We start from the raw sequence: 26,104 nt of genomic DNA on the forward strand, positions 1-26,104 counted from the left end.
CTTTTGTACAGACCGTGCCATGTGCTCACTCTGTTCATATGGGGTGACAAGTGATGGGTGTATGAAAAGAAAGAGTGTGATGAGTGACGGACAAGTGGGAAGTGCTTGTCATATGTGGGAGCCCGAGAGCAATTTGTGTACTGACGAAGTATGGGGAGAATGGTAAGTTAGGGCAGCGCATAGTATCGCTACATACACACATCTGTGTGAAATGACTTTTTATCAAATGGCACATGGACCATGCTAGCAGGTGCATAGGATGCAGTGACACCCAGGAGACAGAGCCAGGGTTATCAGGTATTTTTATATAGAACAATAGTAAGTCAAGCATTTACAAGAATAAAGGTAACAAAAGTTTAACTTATCAGTCTCTGGGCCTTGATGGAAGGTGGTTGGAAGATCCCTCGGCGCCGCAGGCGTTGCGAGATGTCTCCAATCTGGTCCCGCAGAAAAGTGATGCACTGTCTCCTCATGGTGATGAATCCTCCGGGTCCTTCAGCACGTGGTCTCCTGATACGGGCAAAAGATGTTGTAGAGGTGTAGGTCCACGGCACAGCAGAAATAGCAAACAGTTCAGTAAACAAGGCCGCAGAAGAAGTACACAGTCCAGCGGTCACAGCCTCAGGAGCAGGCTGGTTCTCAGTTGGCACCGCAGGGATATCGCTGAGCGGTGCCTCCGTAGTGGTAAGTGGAACAATGCTATGCTCTCTGTACCGGTCATGATACAGTGCAGAGCTCTCTCTGAGCTGTGTGTTGTCAGTCGGGTTGGACTTGCTAACCGGGTTTGAAGGCACGGATAGCTGGCTTGGGTCTGTCGAGAGGGAGTCAGCCGTCTCAGTGTTCACACTCTGGTTCCCCGCCAAAAGTCCCGTCTTCCCGCGCCCACCGCTCTTTAACTCAGACCTGCCCCCATCAGTTAGGTGTCCTGAACTGCTCTGGTCAGAAATCTCTTCCCACCCCCCCAGAATAATGGTGACAGCCCCGACAGTTCCAGCCAAACAAGCAAGAGGGACCGTTAGCCTGGCTCTCCTCCCTGCACAGACATATCATTGGTGCAACCTGTGTTGCCCAAGAGGTAAGGGAGACAAATTCTACTTCCAAAGCTCGTGGGCTGCAAAGGGCCCATATGTTGTTCTTGCACAGGGGCCCTTTTCTGTCTTTGTCTGCCAGTGCATGGACCTATAGAGTTACGGATCCAAGTGTGAGGTCTGTGAGATTCAGAACAGGTCCTATTCTGATCTGATTGATTGAGTCTGCTTAATGCTGATAAATAATCTGACAGCACACCGACACTTCACATGGATGCGTGAATGTATCATAGGGTGGAAAGCAGATGTGTCATGATCCCAATGGCAGGGGATCACAAAAATGACAAGCACAGATACAAACAAGCTCTAGGGCGATGGAACCTGAGCTGACCGCGACCCTAAACCTAACACACAAATAAAAGTAGCCGGGGAACGTGCCTACGATGATCCTAGACGTCTCGCTCCAGCCGAAGATCTAACTTCCCCTATCAGAAGAAACACAGACCTCTCTTGCCTCCAGAGAAATACCCCACAGCAAATAGCAGCCCCCCACATATAATGACGGTGAAATGAGAGGAAAGCACATACGTAGTATGAAAACAGTTTCAGCAAAATGAGGCCCGCTAAAGCTAGATAGCAGAGGATACAAAAGTGAACTGCGCGGTCAGCGAAAAACCCTTCAAAAAACCATCCTGAAATTACTTGAACTCATGTACCAACTCATGGTACATGAAAAGCAATTTCAGCCCACTAGAGCAACCAGCAGCAGAGAATCACATATCTGCAGGCTGGACTAAAAACCAAATTAAGGAAAACACAAAACAGGAAAATCCAAACTTAGCTTGTCCAGAAGGTTCTAGGAGCAGGGAGCAGAGGTAACAAGACACACTGGATACATTGATAACCGGCGAGGAAATGCCAGCAAAGCCAGGTTAAATAGGAAACTCCCATATGCTGATGGAACAGGTGGAACCCAGAAACCCAGGAAAGACAAGTCACCCAGTACCATCAGTAACCACCAGAGGGAGCCCAAAAACAGAACTCACAACAGTACCCCCCCCTTGAGGAGGGGTCACCGAACCCTCACGAGAACCACCAGGGCGACCAGGATGAGCCCTATGAAAAGCGCGAACCAAATCATCAGCATGAACATCCGAGGCAACCACCCAAGAATTATCCTCCTGACCATAACCCTTCCACTTGACCAAATACTGGAGTTTCCGTCTGGAAACACGAGAATCCAAGATCTTCTCCACAACATACTCCAATTCTCCCTCCACCAGCACAGGAGCAGGAGGCTCAAGCGAAGGAACAACAGGTACCTCATACTTCCGCAACAACGACCGATGGAACACATTATGAATAGCAAACGATGCCGGGAGATCCAAACGAAACGACACAGGGTTAAGAATTTCCAAGATCCTATAGGGACCGATGAACCGAGGCTTGAACTTAGGAGAAGAGACCTTCATAGGAACAAAACGAGAAGACAACCACACCAAGTCACCAACAAGAAGTCGAGGACCCACGCGGCGACGGCGATTAGCAAACTGCTGAGCCTTCTCCTGGGACAACTTCAAATTGTCCACCACATGACTCCAAATCCGATGCAACCTATCCACCACCATGTCCACTCCAGGACAATCAGAAGGTTCCACCTGACCAGAGGAAAAACGAGGATGAAACCCCGAATTACAAAAGAAAGGAGAAACCAAGGTAGCAGAACTAGCCCGATTATTAAGGGCAAACTCGGCCAGCGGCAAAAAGGTAACCCAGTCATCCTGATCAGCAGAAACAAAACACCTTAAATAAGTTTCCAAGGTCTGATTAGTTCGTTCAGTCTGGCCATTCGTCTGAGGATGGAATGCAGACGAAAAGGACAAATCAATGCCCATCTTAGCACAGAACGTCCGCCAAAATCTAGACACAAACTGGGATCCCCTGTCAGAAACGATATTCTCAGGAATCCCATGCAAACGAACCACATTCTGAAAAAACAGAGGGACCAACTCAGAGGAGGAAGGCAACTTAGGCAAGGGTACCAGATGAACCATTTTAGAAAAGCGATCACACACAACCCAGATGACGGACATTTTTTGAGAGACAGGGAGATCCGAAATAAAGTCCATGGAAATGTGCGTCCAAGGCCTCTTCGGGATAGGCAAAGGTGACAACAATCCACTGGCCCGAGAACAGCAAGGCTTAGCCCGAGCGCAAACCTCACAAGACTGCACAAAAGAACGCACATCCCTCGACAAGGAAGGCCACCAAAAAGACCTGGCCACCAAGTCTCTAGTACCAAATATTCCAGGATGACCTGCCAACGCAGAAGAATGGACCTCGGAGATGACTCTACTGGTCCAATTATCCGGAACAAACAGTCTCTCAGGCGGACAACGATCAGGTTTACCCGCCTGAAACTCCTGCAAAGCACGTCGCAAGTCTGGGGAGACAGCAGACAAAATCACCCCATCCCTAAGGATACCAGAGGGCTCAGAATTTCCAAGGGAGTCAGGCACAAAACTCCTAGAAAGAGCATCCGCCTTCACATTCTTTGAACCTGGCAGGTATGAAACCACAAAATTGAAACGAGAGAAAAACAGTGACCAACGAGCCTGTCTAGGATTCAGACGCCTGGCAGACTCAAGGTAAATCAAATTTTTGTGATCAGTCAAGACCACCACACGATGTCTAGCACCCTCTAGCCAATGACGCCACTCCTCAAATGCCCACTTCATGGCCAAAAGTTCCCGATTACCAACATCATAATTCCGCTCAGCCGGCGAAAACTTTCTAGAAAAAAACGCGCATGGCTTCATCACTGAGCCATCGGAGCTTCTCTGTGACAAAACTGCCCCCGCTCCCATCTCGGAAGCATCAACCTCAACCTGAAAAGGGAGCGAAACATCTGGCTGACGCAACACAGGAGCAGAAGAAAACCGGCGCTTAAGTTCCTGAAAGGCCTCCACAGCCGCAGGAGACCAATTAGCAACATCAGCACCCTTCTTAGTCAAATCCGTCAAAGGCTTAACAACACTAGAAAAATTAGTTATAAAACGACGATAGAAATTAGCAAAGCCCAAGAACTTCTGTAGACTCTTAAGAGATGTAGGCTGCGTCCAGTCACAAATAGCCTGAACCTTGACGGGATCCATCTCAATAGTAGAAGGGGAAAAAATATACCCCAAGAAAGAAATCTTCTGGACTCCAAAGAGACACTTTGAGCCCTTTACAAACAAGGAATTGGCCCGCAGGACCTGAAACACCTTCCTGACCTGCTGAACATGAGACTCCCAGTCATCAGAAAAAACCAAAATATCATCCAAATACACAATCATAAATTTATCCAGATATTCACGGAAAATATCGTGCATAAAGGACTGGAAGACTGAAGGAGCATTAGAAAGTCCAAAAGGCATTACCAAATACTCAAAATGGCCCTCAGGCGTATTAAATGCGGTTTTCCACTCATCACCTTGCTTTATTCGTATAAGATTATACGCACCCCGAAGATCAATCTTAGTGAACCATTTAGCCCCCTTAATGCGAGCAAACAAATCAGTCAACAATGGCAAAGGATACTGATATTTTACGGTAATCTTATTCAAAAGACGATAATCTATACAAGGCCTCAAGGAACCATCTTTTTTGGCCACGAAAAAAAAACCTGCTCCCAAAGGGGACAAAGATGGACGGATATGTCCCTTTTCCAAGGACTCCTTAACATAATCCCGCATAGCAGTATGCTCTGGCACTGACAGATTGAACAAACGACCTTTAGGAAATTTACTGCCTGGAATTAAATTTATAGCACAATCGCAATCCCTGTGAGGAGGAAGCGAACTGAGCTTAGGCTCCTCAAAAACATCCCGATAGTCAGACAAAAACACAGGAATCTCAGAAGGAGTAGATGAAGCGATAGAAATCGGAGGTGCATCATCATGAACCCCCTGACAACCCCAGCTTAACACAGACATTGATTTCCAGTCAAAGACTGGATTATGAGTTTGTAACCATGGCAGACCAAGTACTAGAACATCATGCAAATTATACAGTACCAGGAAGCGAATCACCTCCTGATGAACGGGAGTCATACGCATGGTCACTTGTGTCCAGTACTGAGGTTTATTCATAGCCAAAGGTGTAGAGTCAATTCCCTTCAGAGGAATAGGGACTTCCAGAGGCTCCAGACTAAACCCACAGCGATTGGCAAATGACCAATCCATAAGACTCAGGGCAGCGCCTGAATCCACATAGGCATCGACGGAAATGGATGATAATGAACAAATCAGAGTCACAGACAGAATGAACTTAGACTGTAAAGTACTAATGGCAACAGACTTATCAACCTTTTTTGTGCGTTTAGAGCATGCTGATATAACATGAGCTGAATCACCACAATAAAAGCACAACCCTTTTTTCCGCCTATACTTTTGCCGTTCACTTCTGGACTGAATTCTATCACATTGCATTATCTCAGGTGACGGTTCAGACGACACCGCCAAATGATGCACAGGTTTGCGCTCCCGTAAACGCCGATCAATCTGAATAGCCATAGTCATAGACTCATTCAGACCAGCAGGCGCAGGGAACCCCACCATAACATCTTTAATGGCCTCAGAAAGGCCATCTCTAAACTTTGCAGCCAGAGCGCACTCATTCCACTGAGTAAGTACCGACCACTTCCGAAATTTTTGACAATAAATTTCTGCTTCATCTTGCCCCTGAGAGAGGGCCAACAAAGCTTTTTCAGCCTGAATCTCTTGGTTAGGTTCCTCATAGAGCAAACCCAATGCCAGAAAAAACGCATCCGCATTAAGCAACGCAGGGTCCCCTGGTGCCAATGCAAATGCCCAATCCTGAGGGTCACCCCGCAGGAAAGATATAATTATCTTGACTTGCTGAGCAGGGTCTCCAGAGGAGCGAGATTTCAAAGAAAGAAACAACTTGCAATTGTTCCTAAAATTCAGAAAACGAGATCTATCTCCAGAAAAAAACTCTGGGACAGGAATTCTAGGTTCAGACATAGGAGCATGTACAACAAAATCCTGTATATCTTGAACCTTAGCGGCAAGATTATTCAGGCTGGAAGCCAAACTCTGGATGTCCATGATAAACAGCTGAGATCAGAGCCATTCAAAGATTAAGAGGAGGAGGAAGTAGCCAGGCTGCAATAAGGCTAGGCAGCAAACTCTGAGGGAAAGGGGAAAAAAAAAAAACTTCCTCAGACTACTTATCCTCCTACTTCAGCCAATACAATTAACACTTTGTGGGCCGGTTATACTGTCATGATCCCAATGGCAGGGGATCACAAAAATGACAAGCACAGATACAAACAAGCTCTAGGGCGATGGAACCTGAGCTGACCGCGACCCTAAACCTAACACACAAATAAAAGTAGCCGGGGAACGTGCCTACGATGATCCTAGACGTCTCGCTCCAGCCGAAGATCTAACTTCCCCTATCAGAAGAAACACAGACCTCTCTTGCCTCCAGAGAAATACCCCACAGCAAATAGCAGCCCCCCACATATAATGACGGTGAAATGAGAGGAAAGCACATACGTAGTATGAAAACAGTTTCAGCAAAATGAGGCCCGCTAAAGCTAGATAGCAGAGGATACAAAAGTGAACTGCGCGGTCAGCGAAAAACCCTTCAAAAAACCATCCTGAAATTACTTGAACTCATGTGCCAACTCATGGTACATGAAAAGCAATTTCAGCCCACTAGAGCAACCAGCAGAAGAGAATCACATATCTGCAGGCTGGACTAAAAACCAAATTAAGCAAAACACAAAACAGGAAAATCCAAACTTAGCTTGTCCAGAAGGTTCTAGGAGCAGGGAGCAGAGGTAACAAGACACACTGGATACATTGATAACCGGCGAGGAAATGCCAGCAAAGCCAGGTTAAATAGGAAACTCCCATATGCTGATGGAACAGGTGGAACCCAGAAACCCAGGAAAGACAAGTCACCCAGTACCATCAGTAACCACCAGAGGGAGCCCAAAAACAGAACTCACAACACAGATGCGAGTGATGTAATGTGTGCTTCTAGTTACAAGTTATTAGTTAGTTCTAGCTCAAATCCAAAGAAGTGATTTCATCCACTGAACTGTGGGGATTGTGCTAGTGTCAGCAACAGAGTGCCGCATGGGGCGCCCGATTACCCAGGGATGTGAGAAAGCAATCAGTACTGGGGCAGAAGCTAGAATAGTGTAGCAGGGTCCAAAGTACACTCTACAAATTTATCATTTTGATGCCACAAAAGTGGTGTAATTTAGGACAGAAATGTATGCTAGTCCCTGACTGGGATATATTTTTGGCAGTGGCGCACATCCGCTGAAAAACGAAATTCATTAGAGGTTCCACCTCTTAATTAATTTTTGGCACCTCTTACTCCAGTGCATTCTTCATAAAAGAGTTGGTCCAAAATTAATGTTAATTTTATTCTTATATGTATCATCACGGATAACAGCAGGAGGGAGGAGGGACTACACAAATTCAACCGCTGCCACCAGTTGTCACAGAGGGCACCGGGGGGTCTCACAGAATTTACCACTGTTACTACTTTGTCACAGAAGACATTGGGGAGATCACACAGGTCCACCCACTGTCACCAGTTTGTCAAGGGAACGCAACTCCGCTGCCTCCAATCGTCAGGGCAATTGCACAATTCACCGTCGAGGGATGGATGCAGCCGCAGTAGCTTCCACTACTAGGCCAATTATTGTGTGAGGGAAGTACTCCTCATACCTCCCCTTGGTGAGCTCATGTGGGGGCTGGTTGTGGGATGTGTTGGGTCTTTCAGAATTTTATGAGATCCCCAAGTTACAGGATATCCTTGCACTTCAAGGTCCCAGGCAGTAGATACTGTCGTCATGTTTATTATCGCGATGTGAGTTGATGCGTTATGTCCTTCCCTTCTCTACGACACCAAAAATATATCTCCCGTAATTATCAGATCGATGCAGAAATATTCATCACTGACCACTGTCTCTGAAGTGTCTCAGAAGAATTCTCTGTTCATAGGAAGATCTTTGGTTTGAAAGAGTACTTTCCTGTCTTTGTGTAAACGAATCTTAGACTTGGTGTCTTTTTCTCAGCAAATCTCCCTGCTGTAATTACCTGGCCACTTCAGGAGGTCCTTTCTTCAATGGATATGGAAGTGTCATCTCTCTCTCACTTCTTCTCTAGTCATAATTAGTACCATATGTTCAATGTGAGGGTGATATGTCCCTTCTCTGGAGATGTCTTATGGATTTTTACGTTTTCTCTAGGACATGAGTGACATTCCTGAGGGTCCAGTCCCAACAGACCTCTGGTCTTTCAGGTGATGACTAGGCCTCACACAGTGATGTGGGGCGCAACTGTGTGAGGCCTAACCAGATAAAGGATCGGAAGCGAAGACTGAAGGATCTACCTGGGAGCTTTGGCAATAGAACAGATGAGGGGCAAACCTCAGACAAGTTAGCATAATCTTTTTTTTTATTCGTTTATTAAACAACAACAATAACAAAAAAAAGAACAAATAGACATACATGGTTTGCATATATCCAGGTCAACACAAATACACTCATCATAATAATCCTAAAGAATGCAGTAAAAGTATATAATGAGTTTTCATTAATATAAATCCATGCATAGACCGGTTCATATAAACTCAAAATATTACAGTATGTCTAAAGTACTTAAAACCCTAAAACTAAAAAAAACGATTTATTGCCAAGACAATCCCCATGTTAGGTGTCGAGTTCCCACCTCTGCACAGGGGGAATCTCGATCCGTCTCCGCTGCGGTCTCCCATTCTTCTCCAGCCGCAGTGGAGTCTGCTCAGCGGAGACGTCCGTCCCAGCATCTTGCTCAGTCTCACTCTGTGCATAGGGTTACTGCTGCTTTTCCAGCTTCTGCCATTGAAGCCAGTGAAGGGCAGCGGTGAGCAGACGCTTTTGGGACTAAGTCCTGCTTTTCCCCTTCTGAGCATGCCCAGAGCAAGATCTCCCGTTGGAGATCGAGGGTCACATGCTCAGATACTGCAGCAGATCCCATTGGTCCTCCAGGAAGGTCCTAAAGGTGCTCAACTTCTGTGACAGCCTCCCATTGGTCCTTCTGGGAAGGTCCTGTACATGCTGCAGCTATAATAGGTTCGCATGACCACACAGCCATGCGCTAGTGTAAACTTGTAGAACCAATCGAGAAAAAGACATGTTGTATGGGAGATCAACAGGACTCAATAGTGACTAGATATAAAAGATATATATTTTATTTTAATTTTAATTAAGCAGTCTAATAAGCACAAAACACAATTAAAAACAATTAAAAGCACAAAAACATGCCCATAATGACAAGGAATACAAACATAGCCCACAGAAAGAAGTATATAATATATGGCACCTGAGGAGGCTGAGACAACAGTGAGGACGTACCCCCCAAAAAAAGGGGAATCAAAGTGGTACATACATATATCTAAAGAATATAAATATATAATACTTCAACCATACTAAATATCCGTCCTAGTAACAAGATAGACTAGCACCACATACAAAGATATGGAAGACTAATGACTAATAAACAATAAGGGCAAAGACTGCCAACATACTGTCCCCCAGAGAAAAAATTATTATTATTATTGTGTGTATATATAAGGACCACTATAGGTTAGGTAAGGTAGCCAAACCCAAGATAAGGATAATCTCATAGCAAGAAAAGCATGTGTATGCATACCAAAAAATGAGAAATATCCAAGGCCCAACAGGACAATGGCAAAAAAAGTAATCAGTCCAAGTCACAGGTCCAGTCCATGCTGTCAGTCAGGATACCAGTCTGCATGTCAGAGCCAATCTGTGGGGCTATGATGCCCTACGCGTGTCGCTGCATAGAAGCAGCTTCATCAGGGGCGAGTGTGTCGGCTTAGACCAAACTATACCTTATATAGTATTCCCGTAATGTCAGGATTTCTCTCAGCTGAGAGTGGAGCTTCGGGTCCGGGACCGGAAGTAATGGCGGCGTTATTGTGAGTACACTGCGCAGGCGCCAGGGCTTAAACATGTGGGCGGGTTAAACATGCAAAGGTTACCGTGACCATGACAACCCGATACAACGAGTCCAGGGGACAGAGTAGAGGCGGCGGTATAGCCAGGATACTGCGCAAGCGCTAGGAGACACAAAGCGTCACTGGTGTAGGCGGGCCATGTAGCCGAAGGTTTCCATGGTGAACCGAAACCATTTTTACCGGGTGCCAATGCACCTGGAAAGAAAAGAGTGGCAACCTGAAGTTCCCTTACAAGTAGAGAACAGTGGTAATAGCCATGGTAACCTGGTACGAGTATATACACAATAGTAATACACAAATAAAATGCTGAAACCCAAAATTACAGTATTGCCAAAGCTCAGCGCACGCGCCAGACAAGTGACTAACGTCACAGCTGCAGGCGGACCACACACACACAGGTTCCTGAAATAAACAGGAACCATGACGACCCGATGCAATAGATCTAAAAATAGTGGTAATACAATTACAGATAGGCTGCGCAGATACTAAGGGGCAACAGACGTGCCTGTCGTAAGTGGGCCATACAGCAGCACAAAAACATTGGAAAGAAGAAGCCATAGTTATCAGGCGATACATCGACAAAAATATTTAAATAAATAGACCAATGAAATATAGCGACCATCGATAATCTTAGATGGACCCTACATAAGGTTCTAATACAGCCTCTGACCCCCATAGGTATAACAGAAAAGAGAACAAAAGGAAAGTCGCTACAAAGATGCAAGGCCAAGTTGTATAGTGCTGACGCATGCACAAAGAAGGCAGGACAGTCTTAATCCGAAGGGTACTGCAAGTCAGGCAGTAATATACACACTCGAAAAGGGATATTTGGAGCCAAGAAGAGGAGCAGTAATATTATACACTGATAGAAAATAGTGGCCAAAGGAGGGCTATTTTGCCGGCTCCCTGGATAAGCATATGATTAGATAAAGTCCATATTATTGATTATTGAACACTGCGCCCCCATAGGGCACAGAGTCCGACAATCAAGATACACACAGTAACCAAAAGACTGGCAGCCGCCTGCGTCCTCAACAAGATAAGGGAGCATAAAGAAAAACACGTAATACTGTTATAAAGTGTTATTACATACAGGCAACGAAAGTCTAAAACCTGGGTACAACAACACTATAAACAGCTATGGCATCAAAAAACATAGTCGGTCGAAGAGCAAGAAATCCATAAATAAATAGATAAACAGACCATGATGGACTATACAATAAACATAGCTTAATACAACCTGAACTAATCAGGTACAAAGTACCAAGAGAAAACATAGGTATTATACCGAGTCAATAAGATCACAATTGTTTGTAGAAACCCGTAAATAACAAGTCCTCGTTTAAACCACTTGGGGTACAGCTCTGAAGTTTGTAGATCCATTTGGACTCGCAGCGAAGGAGGGCATTAGTGATGTTTCCGCCCCTGATGTTGGTGGATACAGTCTCCAAACCCATGACCTTGAAGCCAGCAGGACGCCCCTGATGTTTCTCCAAGAAGTGGGCCGCCACCGAGGACAATGTCTTATCCCTCCTTAGATCCCTTGAGGCAGTGGCAATATTGGACAGATGTTGCTGCATCCTTCTTCTAAGTTCTTGTGATGTTTGACCCACATATATCTTGGGGCATCCACAGAAGATGGCATAAACCAAATTTCGTGAGCGACAATTGAAGTATTCCCTAGGCTGTATCTGAAAAGGCAGGCAGGAGACAGAGTAACCATCACTGGCTATTAGGAATTGACATATATTACAATTGCCACAGGGGTAGGAACCAAAAACCCTGATGCCACGGTTCAGCCTAGTCAAGGGCCTGTAGTAGTGGCTATGGCATAAGTCATCTTTTAGATTTTTTGCCCTCCTGGCCACCAGGTTAGGGGTCTCCGAGATGAAGGGGACAATCTTCTTATCACTCAGAAGAATGTCCCAATTTCTTGATAAGATTCTTCTAATATCAGACCACTGATTATTAAATGTGGTAATTAGGGGTACAGTACGTAGAGGTTCACGTACCTTTTTCTCCAAGAGATTCGATCTATCCTGGCCACGGGCATGTTGGAAGGCTTTGGAGATCACTCCCTGTGGGTAGCCCCTCTGTTGGAACCGCTTTGTCAAATCCTTTGCTTGTCCGAGAAAATCGGTATTGGTACTGCAATTCCTCCTAAGGCGAAGGAATTGTCCCTTAGGGATGCCATTTTTTAGATGTTGCGGATGAAAGCTCCCATAATGTAGTAAGCTGTTAGTTGCAGTTATTTTCCGAAAGAGATTGCAGGTAATCTTCGAGTCCTCAATGGATAATGTGATGTCCAGGAAGTCCACCGAATTTGCTGAAATGACAGATGTTAATTTCACATTCAGGGAATTTGTATTAAGATCTTCAATGAAATTCTTGCAGTCCACCAAGGAACCTGTCCATAGGAAGAGAACATCGTCTATATATCTCTGCCAGATAAGGACTCCCTTGGCAAAGATATCCGAAATATAGACGAATGTCTCTTCCCACCATCCTAAAAACAAATTTGCATAGGATGGCGCGCAACGGGCACCCATAGCGGTGCCCGAAATCTGCCTGAAAAATTGCCTATCAAAAACAAAATAGTTTTTGTCCAAGATGAAAAATAGCAATTCCAAAAGAAAATCGTCATGTGCTCTATCCAATTTAACCTTTTTGTCCAAAAAATATTTAACAGCCAGCATACCTAGATTGTGTGATATGCTTGTATACAGGGCTTCAACATCTAAACACACCAAGTACGTGTCAGGCGGTAGCTCCCGATTTTCCAAAACCTGCATCAAGTGTGTCGAGTCCCTGGTATAAGATCTTAAGGCAAGGACAAAAGGTTGCAGAAAGTGATCCACGTATATGCACGGACGTTCAAAAATGCTACCAATCCCTGACACAATTGGCCTACCTGGTGGTTCTGCAACGGATTTGTGCACCTTCGGAAGTGCGTAGAAGGTAGGAACAACAGGGGACTGAGTTGTCAAGAAATCTGCTTCTTTTTTGGTTATAATATGTCCATCAAGTGCCTTAAGGACCAGAGCATCCAGTTTTTCCTTAAAAAAAGAAGTAGGGTCAGATGGTAGAAGCACATAACAATTCCTGTCGTGCAATTGACGCAAGATCTCCTTTGTGTACTGCTCATGAGGCCATAGCACGATATTCCCCCCCTTATCTGCTTCTCTAACTACAAATTCTTTGTTGTTTTTTAGATTTTGTAAGGCTTGTCTCTCCCCCTTACTGAAGTTGTTCTGTTTATTAGGATCCAATTTCAAGCAATGTATATCCCTACATACCTTATCAAAGAAGATTTGAATTGCAGGAAAAAGAGAGAAGGAAGGTGTGGCTTGGGAGGGAAGTCGTCTAGGAAATAGACATCTGGTCTCTGCCTGCTCATTTTCCTGTAACAGATCCAGTAGGTCCAAAAAGACTTGTTTTTCATTGTCTGGAAATGAATCTATCAAAGTTGGCTGATGATATAACAGTTTGAACGTGACCTGACGGCAAAACAAATAGACATCCTTCACAAGAACAAATTTATCGAGAGTGCTCATAGGTGAAAATGACAGGCCCTTGGTCAAAACTTGATATTCCAAATCAGACAAAGAGTAAGAAGAGAGGTTAATAACTTGTAGATTACCTTGATCAATCACATTCTCCTTAGGGATGGTTACCGCCTCTTGTTGTATCTGGTCTCCCTCCTGAATGTCGGTGACCAGTTCCTCCGTGTGCGGGTGTTCTTCCTGTAGGCGCCTGTGTTTCTTTCTTCTACCCCTCCTGCGGCGCCTTTGGCGTCGCTGGGGTCTGAGGACAAAAAATCACTCGAGGACGGTTCATTTAACGGGGTAGTGTCATTGACCCTACCAGGGTCCCTTGGTGGTTGACGTTTGTTGCCATGGTGCACCCATTTATAGGCCTTTCCTCTGTTGAAATCCATTTTATCCCTTTGGAATTTATGTCGTTTCTTAGCTATAATCTCTTTTTCAAATTGGTCAATTGTCAATTTCAGTTTCTCCTGAAATGGAGTAACCAAAGTGCTCTTGTCAAAATTACACAATTTGCTTTCACAGTTTTTGATGTCTTCCTTGATTTTTATCAGAAGTGCCTGATCGTGTTCAATCAACATCTCAATCAGAATTATCGAGCACCTAGCTAGACCACTTTCCCAAACAGTTTGAAAGTCAGAAGTTGCTTCCCAAGAGGGAAATATCTGTATCCGTAGACCACGGGGTATGATCCCCACCTTTTTATACTCCTCCAGACTCCTAATATTCCACCAGACCTTAGTTAAGGACTTATGTAAATTAGTAATGTCCATAGTCAATGATTGAAAAGACAAATCCCCACCTGGGCCAGCTGTGAGGCTACTAGTGTCATTGTCGAACAATCCCAAGGCCCTATTGCTCCAAGCAGTCTCTCTAGCTGAGAGATCCATGACAGAAGTAATTAAAATGTGAAGCCAATACAACAATCGGTTACTGGTGTGCCACACTCCTGAAAGACTGGGGTACCAGACACCCCCAACCAAAAACCATTTGTAAAGAAGACAATGGAGGGCACCACCCAAAAATATATAAATAACCAATAGGAAAAATCCTGAATCCCCCTCAACAAGTAAATAAACACCATAGAACCAATCGAGAAAAAGACATGTTGTATGGGAGATCAACAGGACTCAATAGTGACTAGATATAAAAGATATATATTTTATTTTAATTTTAATTAAGCAGTCTAATAAGCACAAAACACAATTAAAAACAATTAAAAGCACAAAAACATGCCCATAATGACAAGGAATACAAACATAGCCCACAGAAAGAAGTATATAATATATGGCACCTGAGGAGGCTGAGACAACAGTGAGGACGTACCCCCCAAAAAAAGGGGAATCAAAGTGGTACATACATATATCTAAAGAATATAAATATATAATACTTCAACCATACTAAATATCCGTCCTAGTAACAAGATAGACTAGCACCACATACAAAGATATGGAAGACTAATGACTAATAAACAATAAGGGCAAAGACTGCCAACATACTGTCCCCCAGAGAAAAAATTATTATTATTATTGTGTGTATATATAAGGACCACTATAGGTTAGGTAAGGTAGCCAAACCCAAGATAAGGATAATCTCATAGCAAGAAAAGCATGTGTATGCATACCAAAAAATGAGAAATATCCAAGGCCCAACAGGACAATGGCAAAAAAAGTAATCAGTCCAAGTCACAGGTCCAGTCCATGCTGTCAGTCAGGATACCAGTCTGCATGTCAGAGCCAATCTGTGGGGCTATGATGCCCTACGTGTGTCGCTGCATAGAAGCAGCTTCATCAGGGGCGAGTGTGTCGGCTTAGACCAAACTATACCTTATATAGTATTCCCGTAATGTCAGGATTTCTCTCAGCTGAGAGTGGAGCTTCGGGTCCGGGACCGGAAGTAATGGCGGCGTTATTGTGAGTACACTGCGCAGGCGCCAGGGCTTAAACATGTGGGCGGGTTAAACATGCAAAGGTTACCGTGACCATGACAACCCGATACAACGAGTCCAGGGGACAGAGTAGAGGCGGCGGTATAGCCAGGATACTGCGCAAGCGCTAGGAGACACAAAGCGTCACTGGTGTAGGCGGGCCATGTAGCCGAAGGTTTCCATGGTGAACCGAAACCATTTTTACCGGGTGCCAATGCACCTGGAAAGAAAAGAGTGGCAACCTGAAGTTCCCTTACAAGTAGAGAACAGTGGTAATAGCCATGGTAACCTGGTACGAGTATATACACAATAGTAATACACAAATAAAATGCTGAAACCCAAAATTACAGTATTGCCAAAGCTCAGCGCACGCGCCAGACAAGTGACTAACGTCACAGCTGCAGGCGGACCACACACACACAGGTTCCTGAAATAAACAGGAACCATGACGACCCGATGCAATAGATCTAAAAATAGTGGTAATACAATTACAGATAGGCTGCGCAGATACTAAGGGGCAACAGACGTGCCTGTCGTAAGTGGGCCATACAGCAGCACAAAAACATTGGAAAGAAGAAGCCATAGTTATCAGGCGATACATCGACAAAAATATTTAAATAAATAGACCAATGAAATATAGCGACCATCGATAATCTTAGATGGACCCTACATAAGGTTCTAATACAGCCTCTGACCCCCATAGGTATAACAGAAAAGAGAACAAAAGGAAAGTCGCTACAAAGATGCAAGGCCAAGTTGTATAGTGCTGACGCATGCACAAAGAAGGCAGGACAGTCTTAATCCGAAGGGTACTGCAAGTCAGGCAGTAATATACACACTCGAAAAGGGATATTTGGAGCCAAGAAGAGGAGCAGTAATATTATACACTGATAGAAAATAGTGGCCAAAGGAGGGCTATTTTGCCGGCTCCCTGGATAAGCATATGATTAGATAAAGTCCATATTATTGATTATTGAACACTGCGCCCCCATAGGGCACAGAGTCCGACAATCAAGATACACACAGTAACCAAAAGACTGGCAGCCGCCTGCGTCCTCAACAAGATAAGGGAGCATAAAGAAAAACACGTAATACTGTTATAAAGTGTTATTACATACAGGCAACGAAAGTCTAAAACCTGGGTACAACAACACTATAAACAGCTATGGCATCAAAAAACATAGTCGGTCGAAGAGCAAGAAATCCATAAATAAATAGATAAACAGACCATGATGGACTATACAATAAACATAGCTTAATACAACCTGAACTAATCAGGTACAAAGTACCAAGAGAAAACATAGGTATTATACCGAGTCAATAAGATCACAATTGTTTGTAGAAACCCGTAAATAACAAGTCCTCGTTTAAACCACTTGGGGTACAGCTCTGAAGTTTGTAGATCCATTTGGACTCGCAGCGAAGGAGGGCATTAGTGATGTTTCCGCCCCTGATGTTGGTGGATACAGTCTCCAAACCCATGACCTTGAAGCCAGCAGGACGCCCCTGATGTTTCTCCAAGAAGTGGGCCGCCACCGAGGACAATGTCTTATCCCTCCTTAGATCCCTTGAGGCAGTGGCAATATTGGACAGATGTTGCTGCATCCTTCTTCTAAGTTCTTGTGATGTTTGACCCACATATATCTTGGGGCATCCACAGAAGATGGCATAAACCAAATTTCGTGAGCGACAATTGAAGTATTCCCTAGGCTGTATCTGAAAAGGCAGGCAGGAGACAGAGTAACCATCACTGGCTATTAGGAATTGACATATATTACAATTGCCACAGGGGTAGGAACCAAAAACCCTGATGCCACGGTTCAGCCTAGTCAAGGGCCTGTAGTAGTGGCTATGGCATAAGTCATCTTTTAGATTTTTTGCCCTCCTGGCCACCAGGTTAGGGGTCTCCGAGATGAAGGGGACAATCTTCTTATCACTCAGAAGAATGTCCCAATTTCTTGATAAGATTCTTCTAATATCAGACCACTGATTATTAAATGTGGTAATTAGGGGTACAGTACGTAGAGGTTCACGTACCTTTTTCTCCAAGAGATTCGATCTATCCTGGCCACGGGCATGTTGGAAGGCTTTGGAGATCACTCCCTGTGGGTAGCCCCTCTGTTGGAACCGCTTTGTCAAATCCTTTGCTTGTCCGAGAAAATCGGTATTGGTACTGCAATTCCTCCTAAGGCGAAGGAATTGTCCCTTAGGGATGCCATTTTTTGTCCTCAGACCCCAGCGACGCCGAAGGCGCCGCAGGAGGGGTAGAAGAAAGAAACACAGGCGCCTACAGGAAGAACACCCGCACACGGAGGAACTGGTCACCGACATTCAGGAGGGAGACCAGATACAACAAGAGGCGGTAACCATCCCTAAGGAGAATGTGATTGATCAAGGTAATCTACAAGTTATTAACCTCTCTTCTTACTCTTTGTCTGATTTGGAATATCAAGTTTTGACCAAGGGCCTGTCATTTTCACCTATGAGCACTCTCGATAAATTTGTTCTTGTGAAGGATGTCTATTTGTTTTGCCGTCAGGTCACGTTCAAACTGTTATATCATCAGCCAACTTTGATAGATTCATTTCCAGACAATGAAAAACAAGTCTTTTTGGACCTACTGGATCTGTTACAGGAAAATGAGCAGGCAGAGACCAGATGTCTATTTCCTAGACGACTTCCCTCCCAAGCCACACCTTCCTTCTCTCTTTTTCCTGCAATTCAAATCTTCTTTGATAAGGTATGTAGGGATATACATTGCTTGAAATTGGATCCTAATAAACAGAACAACTTCAGTAAGGGGGAGAGACAAGCCTTACAAAATCTAAAAAACAACAAAGAATTTGTAGTTAGAGAAGCAGATAAGGGGGGGAATATCGTGCTATGGCCTCATGAGCAGTACACAAAGGAGATCTTGCGTCAATTGCACGACAGGAATTGTTATGTGCTTCTACCATCTGACCCTACTTCTTTTTTTAAGGAAAAACTGGATGCTCTGGTCCTTAAGGCACTTGATGGACATATTATAACCAAAAAAGAAGCAGATTTCTTGACAACTCAGTCCCCTGTTGTTCCTACCTTCTACGCACTTCCGAAGGTGCACAAATCCGTTGCAGAACCACCAGGTAGGCCAATTGTGTCAGGGATTGGTAGCATTTTTGAACGTCCGTGCATATACGTGGATCACTTTCTGCAACCTTTTGTCCTTGCCTTAAGATCTTATACCAGGGACTCGACACACTTGATGCAGGTTTTGGAAAATCGGGAGCTACCGCCTGACACGTACTTGGTGTGTTTAGATGTTGAAGCCCTGTATACAAGCATATCACACAATCTAGGTATGCTGGCTGTTAAATATTTTTTGGACAAAAAGGTTAAATTGGATAGAGCACATGACGATTTTCTTTTGGAATTGCTATTTTTCATCTTGGACAAAAACTATTTTGTTTTTGATAGGCAATTTTTCAGGCAGATTTCGGGCACCGCTATGGGTGCCCGTTGCGCGCCATCCTATGCAAATTTGTTTTTAGGATGGTGGGAAGAGACATTCGTCTATATTTCGGATACCTTTGCCAAGGGAGTCCTTATCTGGCAGAGATATATAGACGATGTTCTCTTCCTATGGACAGGTTCCTTGGTGGACTGCAAGAATTTCATTGAAGATCTTAATACAAATTCCCTGAATGTGAAATTAACATCTGTCATTTCAGCAAATTCGGTGGACTTCCTGGACATCACATTATCCATTGAGGACTCGAAGATTACCTGCAATCTCTTTCGGAAAATAACTGCAACTAACAGCTTACTACATTATGGGAGCTTTCATCCGCAACATCTAAAAAATGGCATCCCTAAGGGACAATTCCTTCGCCTTAGGAGGAATTGCAGTACCAATACCGATTTTCTCGGACAAGCAAAGGATTTGACAAAGCGGTTCCAACAGAGGGGCTACCCACAGGGAGTGATCTCCAAAGCCTTCCAACATGCCCGTGGCCAGGATAGATCGAATCTCTTGGAGAAAAAGGTACGTGAACCTCTACGTACTGTACCCCTAATTACCACATTTAATAATCAGTGGTCTGATATTAGAAGAATCTTATCAAGAAATTGGGACATTCTTCTGAGTGATAAGAAGATTGTCCCCTTCATCTCGGAGACCCCTAACCTGGTGGCCAGGAGGGCAAAAAATCTAAAAGATGACTTATGCCATAGCCACTACTACAGGCCCTTGACTAGGCTGAACCGTGGCATCAGGGTTTTTGGTTCCTACCCCTGTGGCAATTGTAATATATGTCAATTCCTAATAGCCAGTGATGGTTACTCTGTCTCCTGCCTGCCTTTTCAGATACAGCCTAGGGAATACTTCAATTGTCGCTCACGAAATTTGGTTTATGCCATCTTCTGTGGATGCCCCAAGATATATGTGGGTCAAACATCACAAGAACTTAGAAGAAGGATGCAGCAACATCTGTCCAATATTGCCACTGCCTCAAGGGATCTAAGGAGGGATAACACATTGTCCTCGGTGGCGGCCCACTTCTTGGAGAAACATCAGGGGCGTCCTGCTGGCTTCAAGGTCATGGGTTTGGAGACTGTATCCACCAACATCAGGGGCGGAAACATCACTAATGCCCTCCTTCGCTGCGAGTCCAAATGGATCTACAAACTTCAGAGCTGTACCCCAAGTGGTTTAAACGAGGACTTGTTATTTACGGGTTTCTACAAACAATTGTGATCTTATTGACTCGGTATAATACCTATGTTTTCTCTTGGTACTTTGTACCTGATTAGTTCAGGTTGTATTAAGCTATGTTTATTGTATAGTCCATCATGGTCTGTTTATCTATTTATTTATGGATTTCTTGCTCTTCGACCGACTATGTTTTTTGATGCCATAGCTGTTTATAGTGTTGTTGTACCCAGGTTTTAGACTTTCGTTGCCTGTATGTAATAACACTTTATAACAGTATTACGTGTTTTTCTTTATGCTCCCTTATCTTGTTGAGGACGCAGGCGGCTGCCAGTCTTTTGGTTACTGTGTGTATCTTGATTGTCGGACTCTGTGCCCTATGGGGGCGCAGTGTTCAATAATCAATAATATGGACTTTATCTAATCATATGCTTATCCAGGGAGCCGGCAAAATAGCCCTCCTTTGGCCACTATTTTCTATCAGTGTATAATATTACTGCTCCTCTTCTTGGCTCCAAATATCCCTTTTCGAGTGTGTATATTACTGCCTGACTTGCAGTACCCTTCGGATTAAGACTGTCCTGCCTTCTTTGTGCATGCGTCAGCAATATACAACTTGGCCTTGCATCTTTGTAGCGACTTTCCTTTTGTTCTCTTTTCTGTTATACCTATGGGGGTCAGAGGCTGTATTAGAACCTTATGTAGGGTCCATCTAAGATTATCGATGGTCGCTATATTTCATTGGTCTATTTATTTAAATATTTTTGTCGATGTATCGCCTGATAACTATGGCTTCTTCTTTCCAATGTTTTTGTGCTGCTGTATGGCCCACTTACGACAGGCACGTCTGTTGCCCCTTAGTATCTGCGCAGCCTATCTGTAATTGTATTACCACTATTTTTAGATCTATTGCATCGGGTCGTCATGGTTCCTGTTTATTTCAGGAACCTGTGTGTGTGTGGTCCGCCTGCAGCTGTGACGTTAGTCACTTGTCTGGCGCGTGCGCTGAGCTTTGGCAATACTGTAATTTTGGGTTTCAGCATTTTATTTGTGTATTACTATTGTGTATATACTCGTACCAGGTTACCATGGCTATTACCACTGTTCTCTACTTGTAAGGGAACTTCAGGTTGCCACTCTTTTCTTTCCAGGTGCATTGGCACCCGGTAAAAATGGTTTCGGTTCACCATGGAAACCTTCGGCTACATGGCCCGCCTACACCAGTGACGCTTTGTGTCTCCTAGCGCTTGCGCAGTATCCTGGCTATACCGCCGCCTCTACTCTGTCCCCTGGACTCGTTGTATCGGGTTGTCATGGTCACGGTAACCTTTGCATGTTTAACCCGCCCACATGTTTAAGCCCTGGCGCCTGCGCAGTGTACTCACAATAACGCCGCCATTACTTCCGGTCCCGGACCCGAAGCTCCACTCTCAGCTGAGAGAAATCCTGACATTACGGGAATACTATATAAGGTATAGTTTGGTCTAAGCCGACACACTCGCCCCTGATGAAGCTGCTTCTATGCAGCGACACGCGTAGGGCATCATAGCCCCACAGATTGGCTCTGACATGCAGACTGGTATCCTGACTGACAGCATGGACTGGACCTGTGACTTGGACTGATTACTTTTTTTGCCATTGTCCTGTTGGGCCTTGGATATTTCTCATTTTTTGGTATGCATACACATGCTTTTCTTGCTATGAGATTATCCTTATCTTGGGTTTGGCTACCTTACCTAACCTATAGTGGTCCTTATATATACACACAATAATAATAATAATTTTTTCTCTGGGGGACAGTATGTTGGCAGTCTTTGCCCTTATTGTTTATTAGTCATTAGTCTTCCATATCTTTGTATGTGGTGCTAGTCTATCTTGTTACTAGGACGGATATTTAGTATGGTTGAAGTATTATATATTTATATTCTTTAGATATATGTATGTACCACTTTGATTCCCCTTTTTTTGGGGGGTACGTCCTCACTGTTGTCTCAGCCTCCTCAGGTGCCATATATTATATACTTCTTTCTGTGGGCTATGTTTGTATTCCTTGTCATTATGGGCATGTTTTTGTGCTTTTAATTGTTTTTAATTGTGTTTTGTGCTTATTAGACTGCTTAATTAAAATTAAAATAAAATATATATCTTTTATATCTAGTCACTATTGAGTCCTGTTGATCTCCCATACAACATGTCTTTTTCTCGATTGGTTCTATGGTGTTTATTTACTTGTTGAGGGGGATTCAGGATTTTTCCTATTGGTTATTTATATATTTTTGGGTGGTGCCCTCCATTGTCTTCTTTACAAGTGTAAACTTGTAAACGTGTGTGTGTTGATGTGTGAAAGTCGTTCATTAATTATCCCCTCCCTTGTGTATGACTGCTCGTTTAAGGTGGATGATTGCTATCTAGCGCCCGACTTAGCCATCAGCACATAACACACAAAACAGAGTCTATTGCTGTGACCGCTAGTGCGGCGCCGTGCGCTTTCACAGCGCTTTCCTGACCCAAGCCTGGGTGGTTAGTGGCGTCCACCAGTGCGGCACTGCACGCACTCTCGTGCATCTTTATTAATATTATTTCTGTCACTTTGACACCCCAGTTGCGGTGTCGAGCGCAAGCGGTCTATATGAACTGAAATCCTGTGTCTTGGGATTGAGTTCTGAGACTCCTTGCTTGTGCTCTTGTGTGCGGTACCGCGGCCCTGTGACGCAACATGGTTTGCTTCCTCCATAAAGGGTCAAGTTAACCCGTGTGTGTAGCCACATTGTACCGCCATATAATCCGTCATTACTTAGCAGCAGGTTCCATCTCTGCACGGTGGACCCCGGGCTGCGAACGCACCTTACTCTATCTTTCTTATTATTTGGTGCGTTCCGCTAGCCCTAACACCCCATTTCATTAATAAAAAGGTTAACATAATCTTTGTTTTTTATTTTACCCCCTTCCTAGCCCTCAAAGGAAATCAACAAATAACAGCTAATACAAAGACATTTTGTTGGATATACCAGTGATGCATCATAACTAAACTTTGGAGAAAGGCAAATTTGAATTGTTTGTGAAATTCGTGAGAAATTCAATTTGTTGTGAATCAATTAGCTCATCTCTAATGCCAGCCTATAAGGATATCAATAATAGGCAAGCTATATGGCTGTCAAATGTCCTTCTATTTTATTAGCTTTGGGGCAATAGCATGGATCCAGAGATCACGAATTTGATCTCCTGGATGTATTTTTTTTTATCTCAAAATCTGAAAACTATATTCTAGAACCAGTTGGCAGAGTTAAATGCTGGAATGACAAAGATTTGGCATCTGCTGAGATGGATCATGAATCATGAAAGTACCCTGTAACATTAAGAATAGGTCCACTTTATATTCTAGATGAAGCACTTGCACAGGTCAGTCAGACGGAAGTGGCATGTCTCAGACATGATCCTTATCCTGATTTATGAGACCGGAGAATACATATTTTATATGACTATAGGCCATGATAAATTAGCTGTGGCAAAACCTGAAACATGCACAGTCAGCAATAACATAGCAAACCATCCATTAAAGCTTTGACCTTTATTGGATAATAGATTTGCTTCATGCATTTAGCCCTCCATTGTTATTGCAAACACTCACAAGCGTCAGTAAAATTAGTGTAGAAAAATTTTTTTACCGTAAATACTTTGCATAATATATTGAGATATCTGCCCTCCCTTCCTAATAGAAAGAAGTAATGCACAATACAGTGATGTATTACAGTATAGCATATGGTGGGGTTCACTTTAGGGTTCAGCGATGTCTGAAAACCACAGCAGGAAAAAAAAACGCTGTGCAGTGGTAACATGTGAAGCCAACCTGAAAGGAGGACTATGTGATGGAAAAAAAAATACCATATGAGGCCAGTCTCACACGTCCAGATAATTCCGGTACCGGAAAAATCAGTATCGGAATTATCCGTGTCCGTGTGTCCGTGTGCTCCCGTGGTACATCAGTGTGGCACACGTGCCGACTGGGTACCACACGGAGCGTGCAGGAGACGGCGCTAGAGATAAGCGCTGTCCCCTGCATCTGGTGCTGAAGCGGCCATTTATATCTTCTCTCCAGCAGCGTTCGCTGGAAAGAAGATATGAAAAATCCTTTTTTTTTGTCCCCGTGTTTAAAATAAAGATCCCTGTCGCCACCCCCCTCCCACCCTGTGCGCCCCCCGCGGTCACGTGGGGCCGCCGATTACAGTCATGAATATGCGGCTCCACCTCCCATAGGGAGGCCCCACATGACTGCTCATACAGGAGAAGGTGCGGCGAGGACAGGACGCTGCGAGGGAGCCGGGTGAGTATTTTAGTAACAGCGGGGGGGCGCACAGGGGGTGGGAGGGGGGGTGGCGACAGGGATCTTTATTGTAAACACGAGGACAAAAAAAAAAGGATTTTTCATATCTTCTTTTCAGCGAACGTTGCTGGAGAGAAGATATGAATGGCCGCTTCAGCACCACGTGGTGGGGCAGCGCTTACAGTAGCGCTGTCTCCTGCACAGCACACGGACTGCACACGGACAGCGTCCGTGTGCGGTATGTGTTTTACACGGACCCATTACATAGTAACATAGTAACATAGTTAGTAAGGCCGAAAAAAGACATTTGTCCATCCAGTTCAGCCTATATTCCATCATAATAAATACCCAGATCTACGTCCTTCTACAGAACCTAATAATTGTATGATACAATATTGTTCTGCTCCAGGAAGACATCCAGGCCTCTCTTGAACCCCTCGACTGAGTTCGCCATCACCACCTCCTCAGGCAAGCAATTCCAGATTCTCACTGCCCTAACAGTAAAGAATCCTCTTCTATGTTGGTGGAAAAACCTTCTCTCTTCCAGACGCAAAGAATGCCCCCTTGTGCCCGTCACCTTCCTTGGTATAAACAGATCCTCAGCGAGATATTTGTATTGTCCCCTTATATACTTATACATGGTTATTAGATCGCCCCTCAGTCGTCTTTTTTCTAGACTAAATAATCCTAATTTCGCTAATCTATCTGGGTATTGTAGTTCTCCCATCCCCTTTATTAATTTTGTTGCCCTCCTTTGTACTCTCTCTAGTTCCATTATATCCTTCCTGAGCACCGGTGCCCAAAACTGGACACAGTACTCCATGTGCGGTCTAACTAGGGATTTGTACAGAGGCAGTATAATGCTCTCATCATGTGTATCCAGACCTCTTTTAATGCACCCCATGATCCTGTTTGCCTTGGCAGCTGCTGCCTGGCACTGGCTGCTCCAGGTAAGTTTATCATTAACTAGGATCCCCAAGTCCTTCTCCCTGTCAGATTTACCCAGTGGTTTCCCGTTCAGTGTGTAATGGTGATATTGATTCCCTCTTCCCATGTGTATAACCTTACATTTATCATTGTTAAACCTCATCTGCCGCCTTTCAGCCCAAGTTTCCAACTTATCCAGATCCATCTGTAGCAGAATACTATCTTCTCTTGTATTAACTGCTTTACATAGTTTTGTATCATCTGCAAATATCGATATTTTACTGTGTAAACCTTCTACCAGATCATTAATGAATATGTTGAAGAGAACAGGTCCCAATACCGACCCCTGCGGTACCCCACTGGTCACAGCGACCCAGTTAGAGACTATACCATTTATAACCACCCTCTGCTTTCTATCACTAAGCCAGTTACTAACCCATTTACACACATTTTCCCCCAGACCAAGCATTCTCATTTTGTGTACCAACCTCATGTGCGGCACGGTATCAAACGCTTTGGAAAAATCGAGATATACCACGTCCAATGACTCACCGTGGTCCAGTCTATAGCTTACCTCTTCATAAAAACTGATTAGATTGGTTTGACAGGAGCGAT

General features: G+C 44.2%; 3 protein-coding genes and 1 long non-coding RNA gene across 5 annotated transcripts in view; 2 read left to right on the top strand and 2 right to left on the bottom strand.

Moving 5' to 3' along the window:
- The window catches only part of SGCG (sarcoglycan gamma), a 352,842-nt gene that overhangs the window by 170,547 nt on the left and 156,191 nt on the right, over window positions 1–26,104 (top strand). The window lies entirely within an intron of this gene.
- Window positions 11,147–14,721, bottom strand: LOC138671170 (uncharacterized). Its single transcript, XM_069759116.1, has 4 exons — window positions 13,376–14,721; window positions 12,991–13,135; window positions 12,092–12,405; window positions 11,147–11,770 (listed from the first exon to the last, which is right to left on the bottom strand). The coding sequence occupies exons 1-4, from the start codon at window positions 13,631–13,633 to the stop codon at window positions 11,381–11,383; spliced, it is 1,107 nt and encodes a 368-aa protein (XP_069615217.1). The 5' UTR covers window positions 13,634–14,721; the 3' UTR covers window positions 11,147–11,380.
- On the bottom strand, window positions 16,644–17,764 carry LOC138671172 (uncharacterized). The gene is made up of 2 exons (XR_011319437.1): window positions 17,589–17,764; window positions 16,644–17,267 (listed from the first exon to the last, which is right to left on the bottom strand). It is a non-coding gene; the product is annotated as an uncharacterized lncRNA (long non-coding RNA).
- LOC138671495 (uncharacterized) lies at window positions 17,829–20,286 on the top strand. The gene is made up of 4 exons (XM_069759671.1): window positions 17,829–18,291; window positions 18,532–18,676; window positions 19,262–19,575; window positions 19,897–20,286. Exons 1-4 carry the CDS (start codon window positions 18,034–18,036, stop codon window positions 20,284–20,286), a joined length of 1,107 nt encoding a protein of 368 aa, XP_069615772.1. The 5' UTR covers window positions 17,829–18,033.

This window comes from Ranitomeya imitator, chromosome 3, assembly GCF_032444005.1.
Source record: "Ranitomeya imitator isolate aRanImi1 chromosome 3, aRanImi1.pri, whole genome shotgun sequence".
In the NCBI taxonomy this organism is placed as follows: Eukaryota; Metazoa; Chordata; class Amphibia; order Anura; family Dendrobatidae; genus Ranitomeya; species Ranitomeya imitator.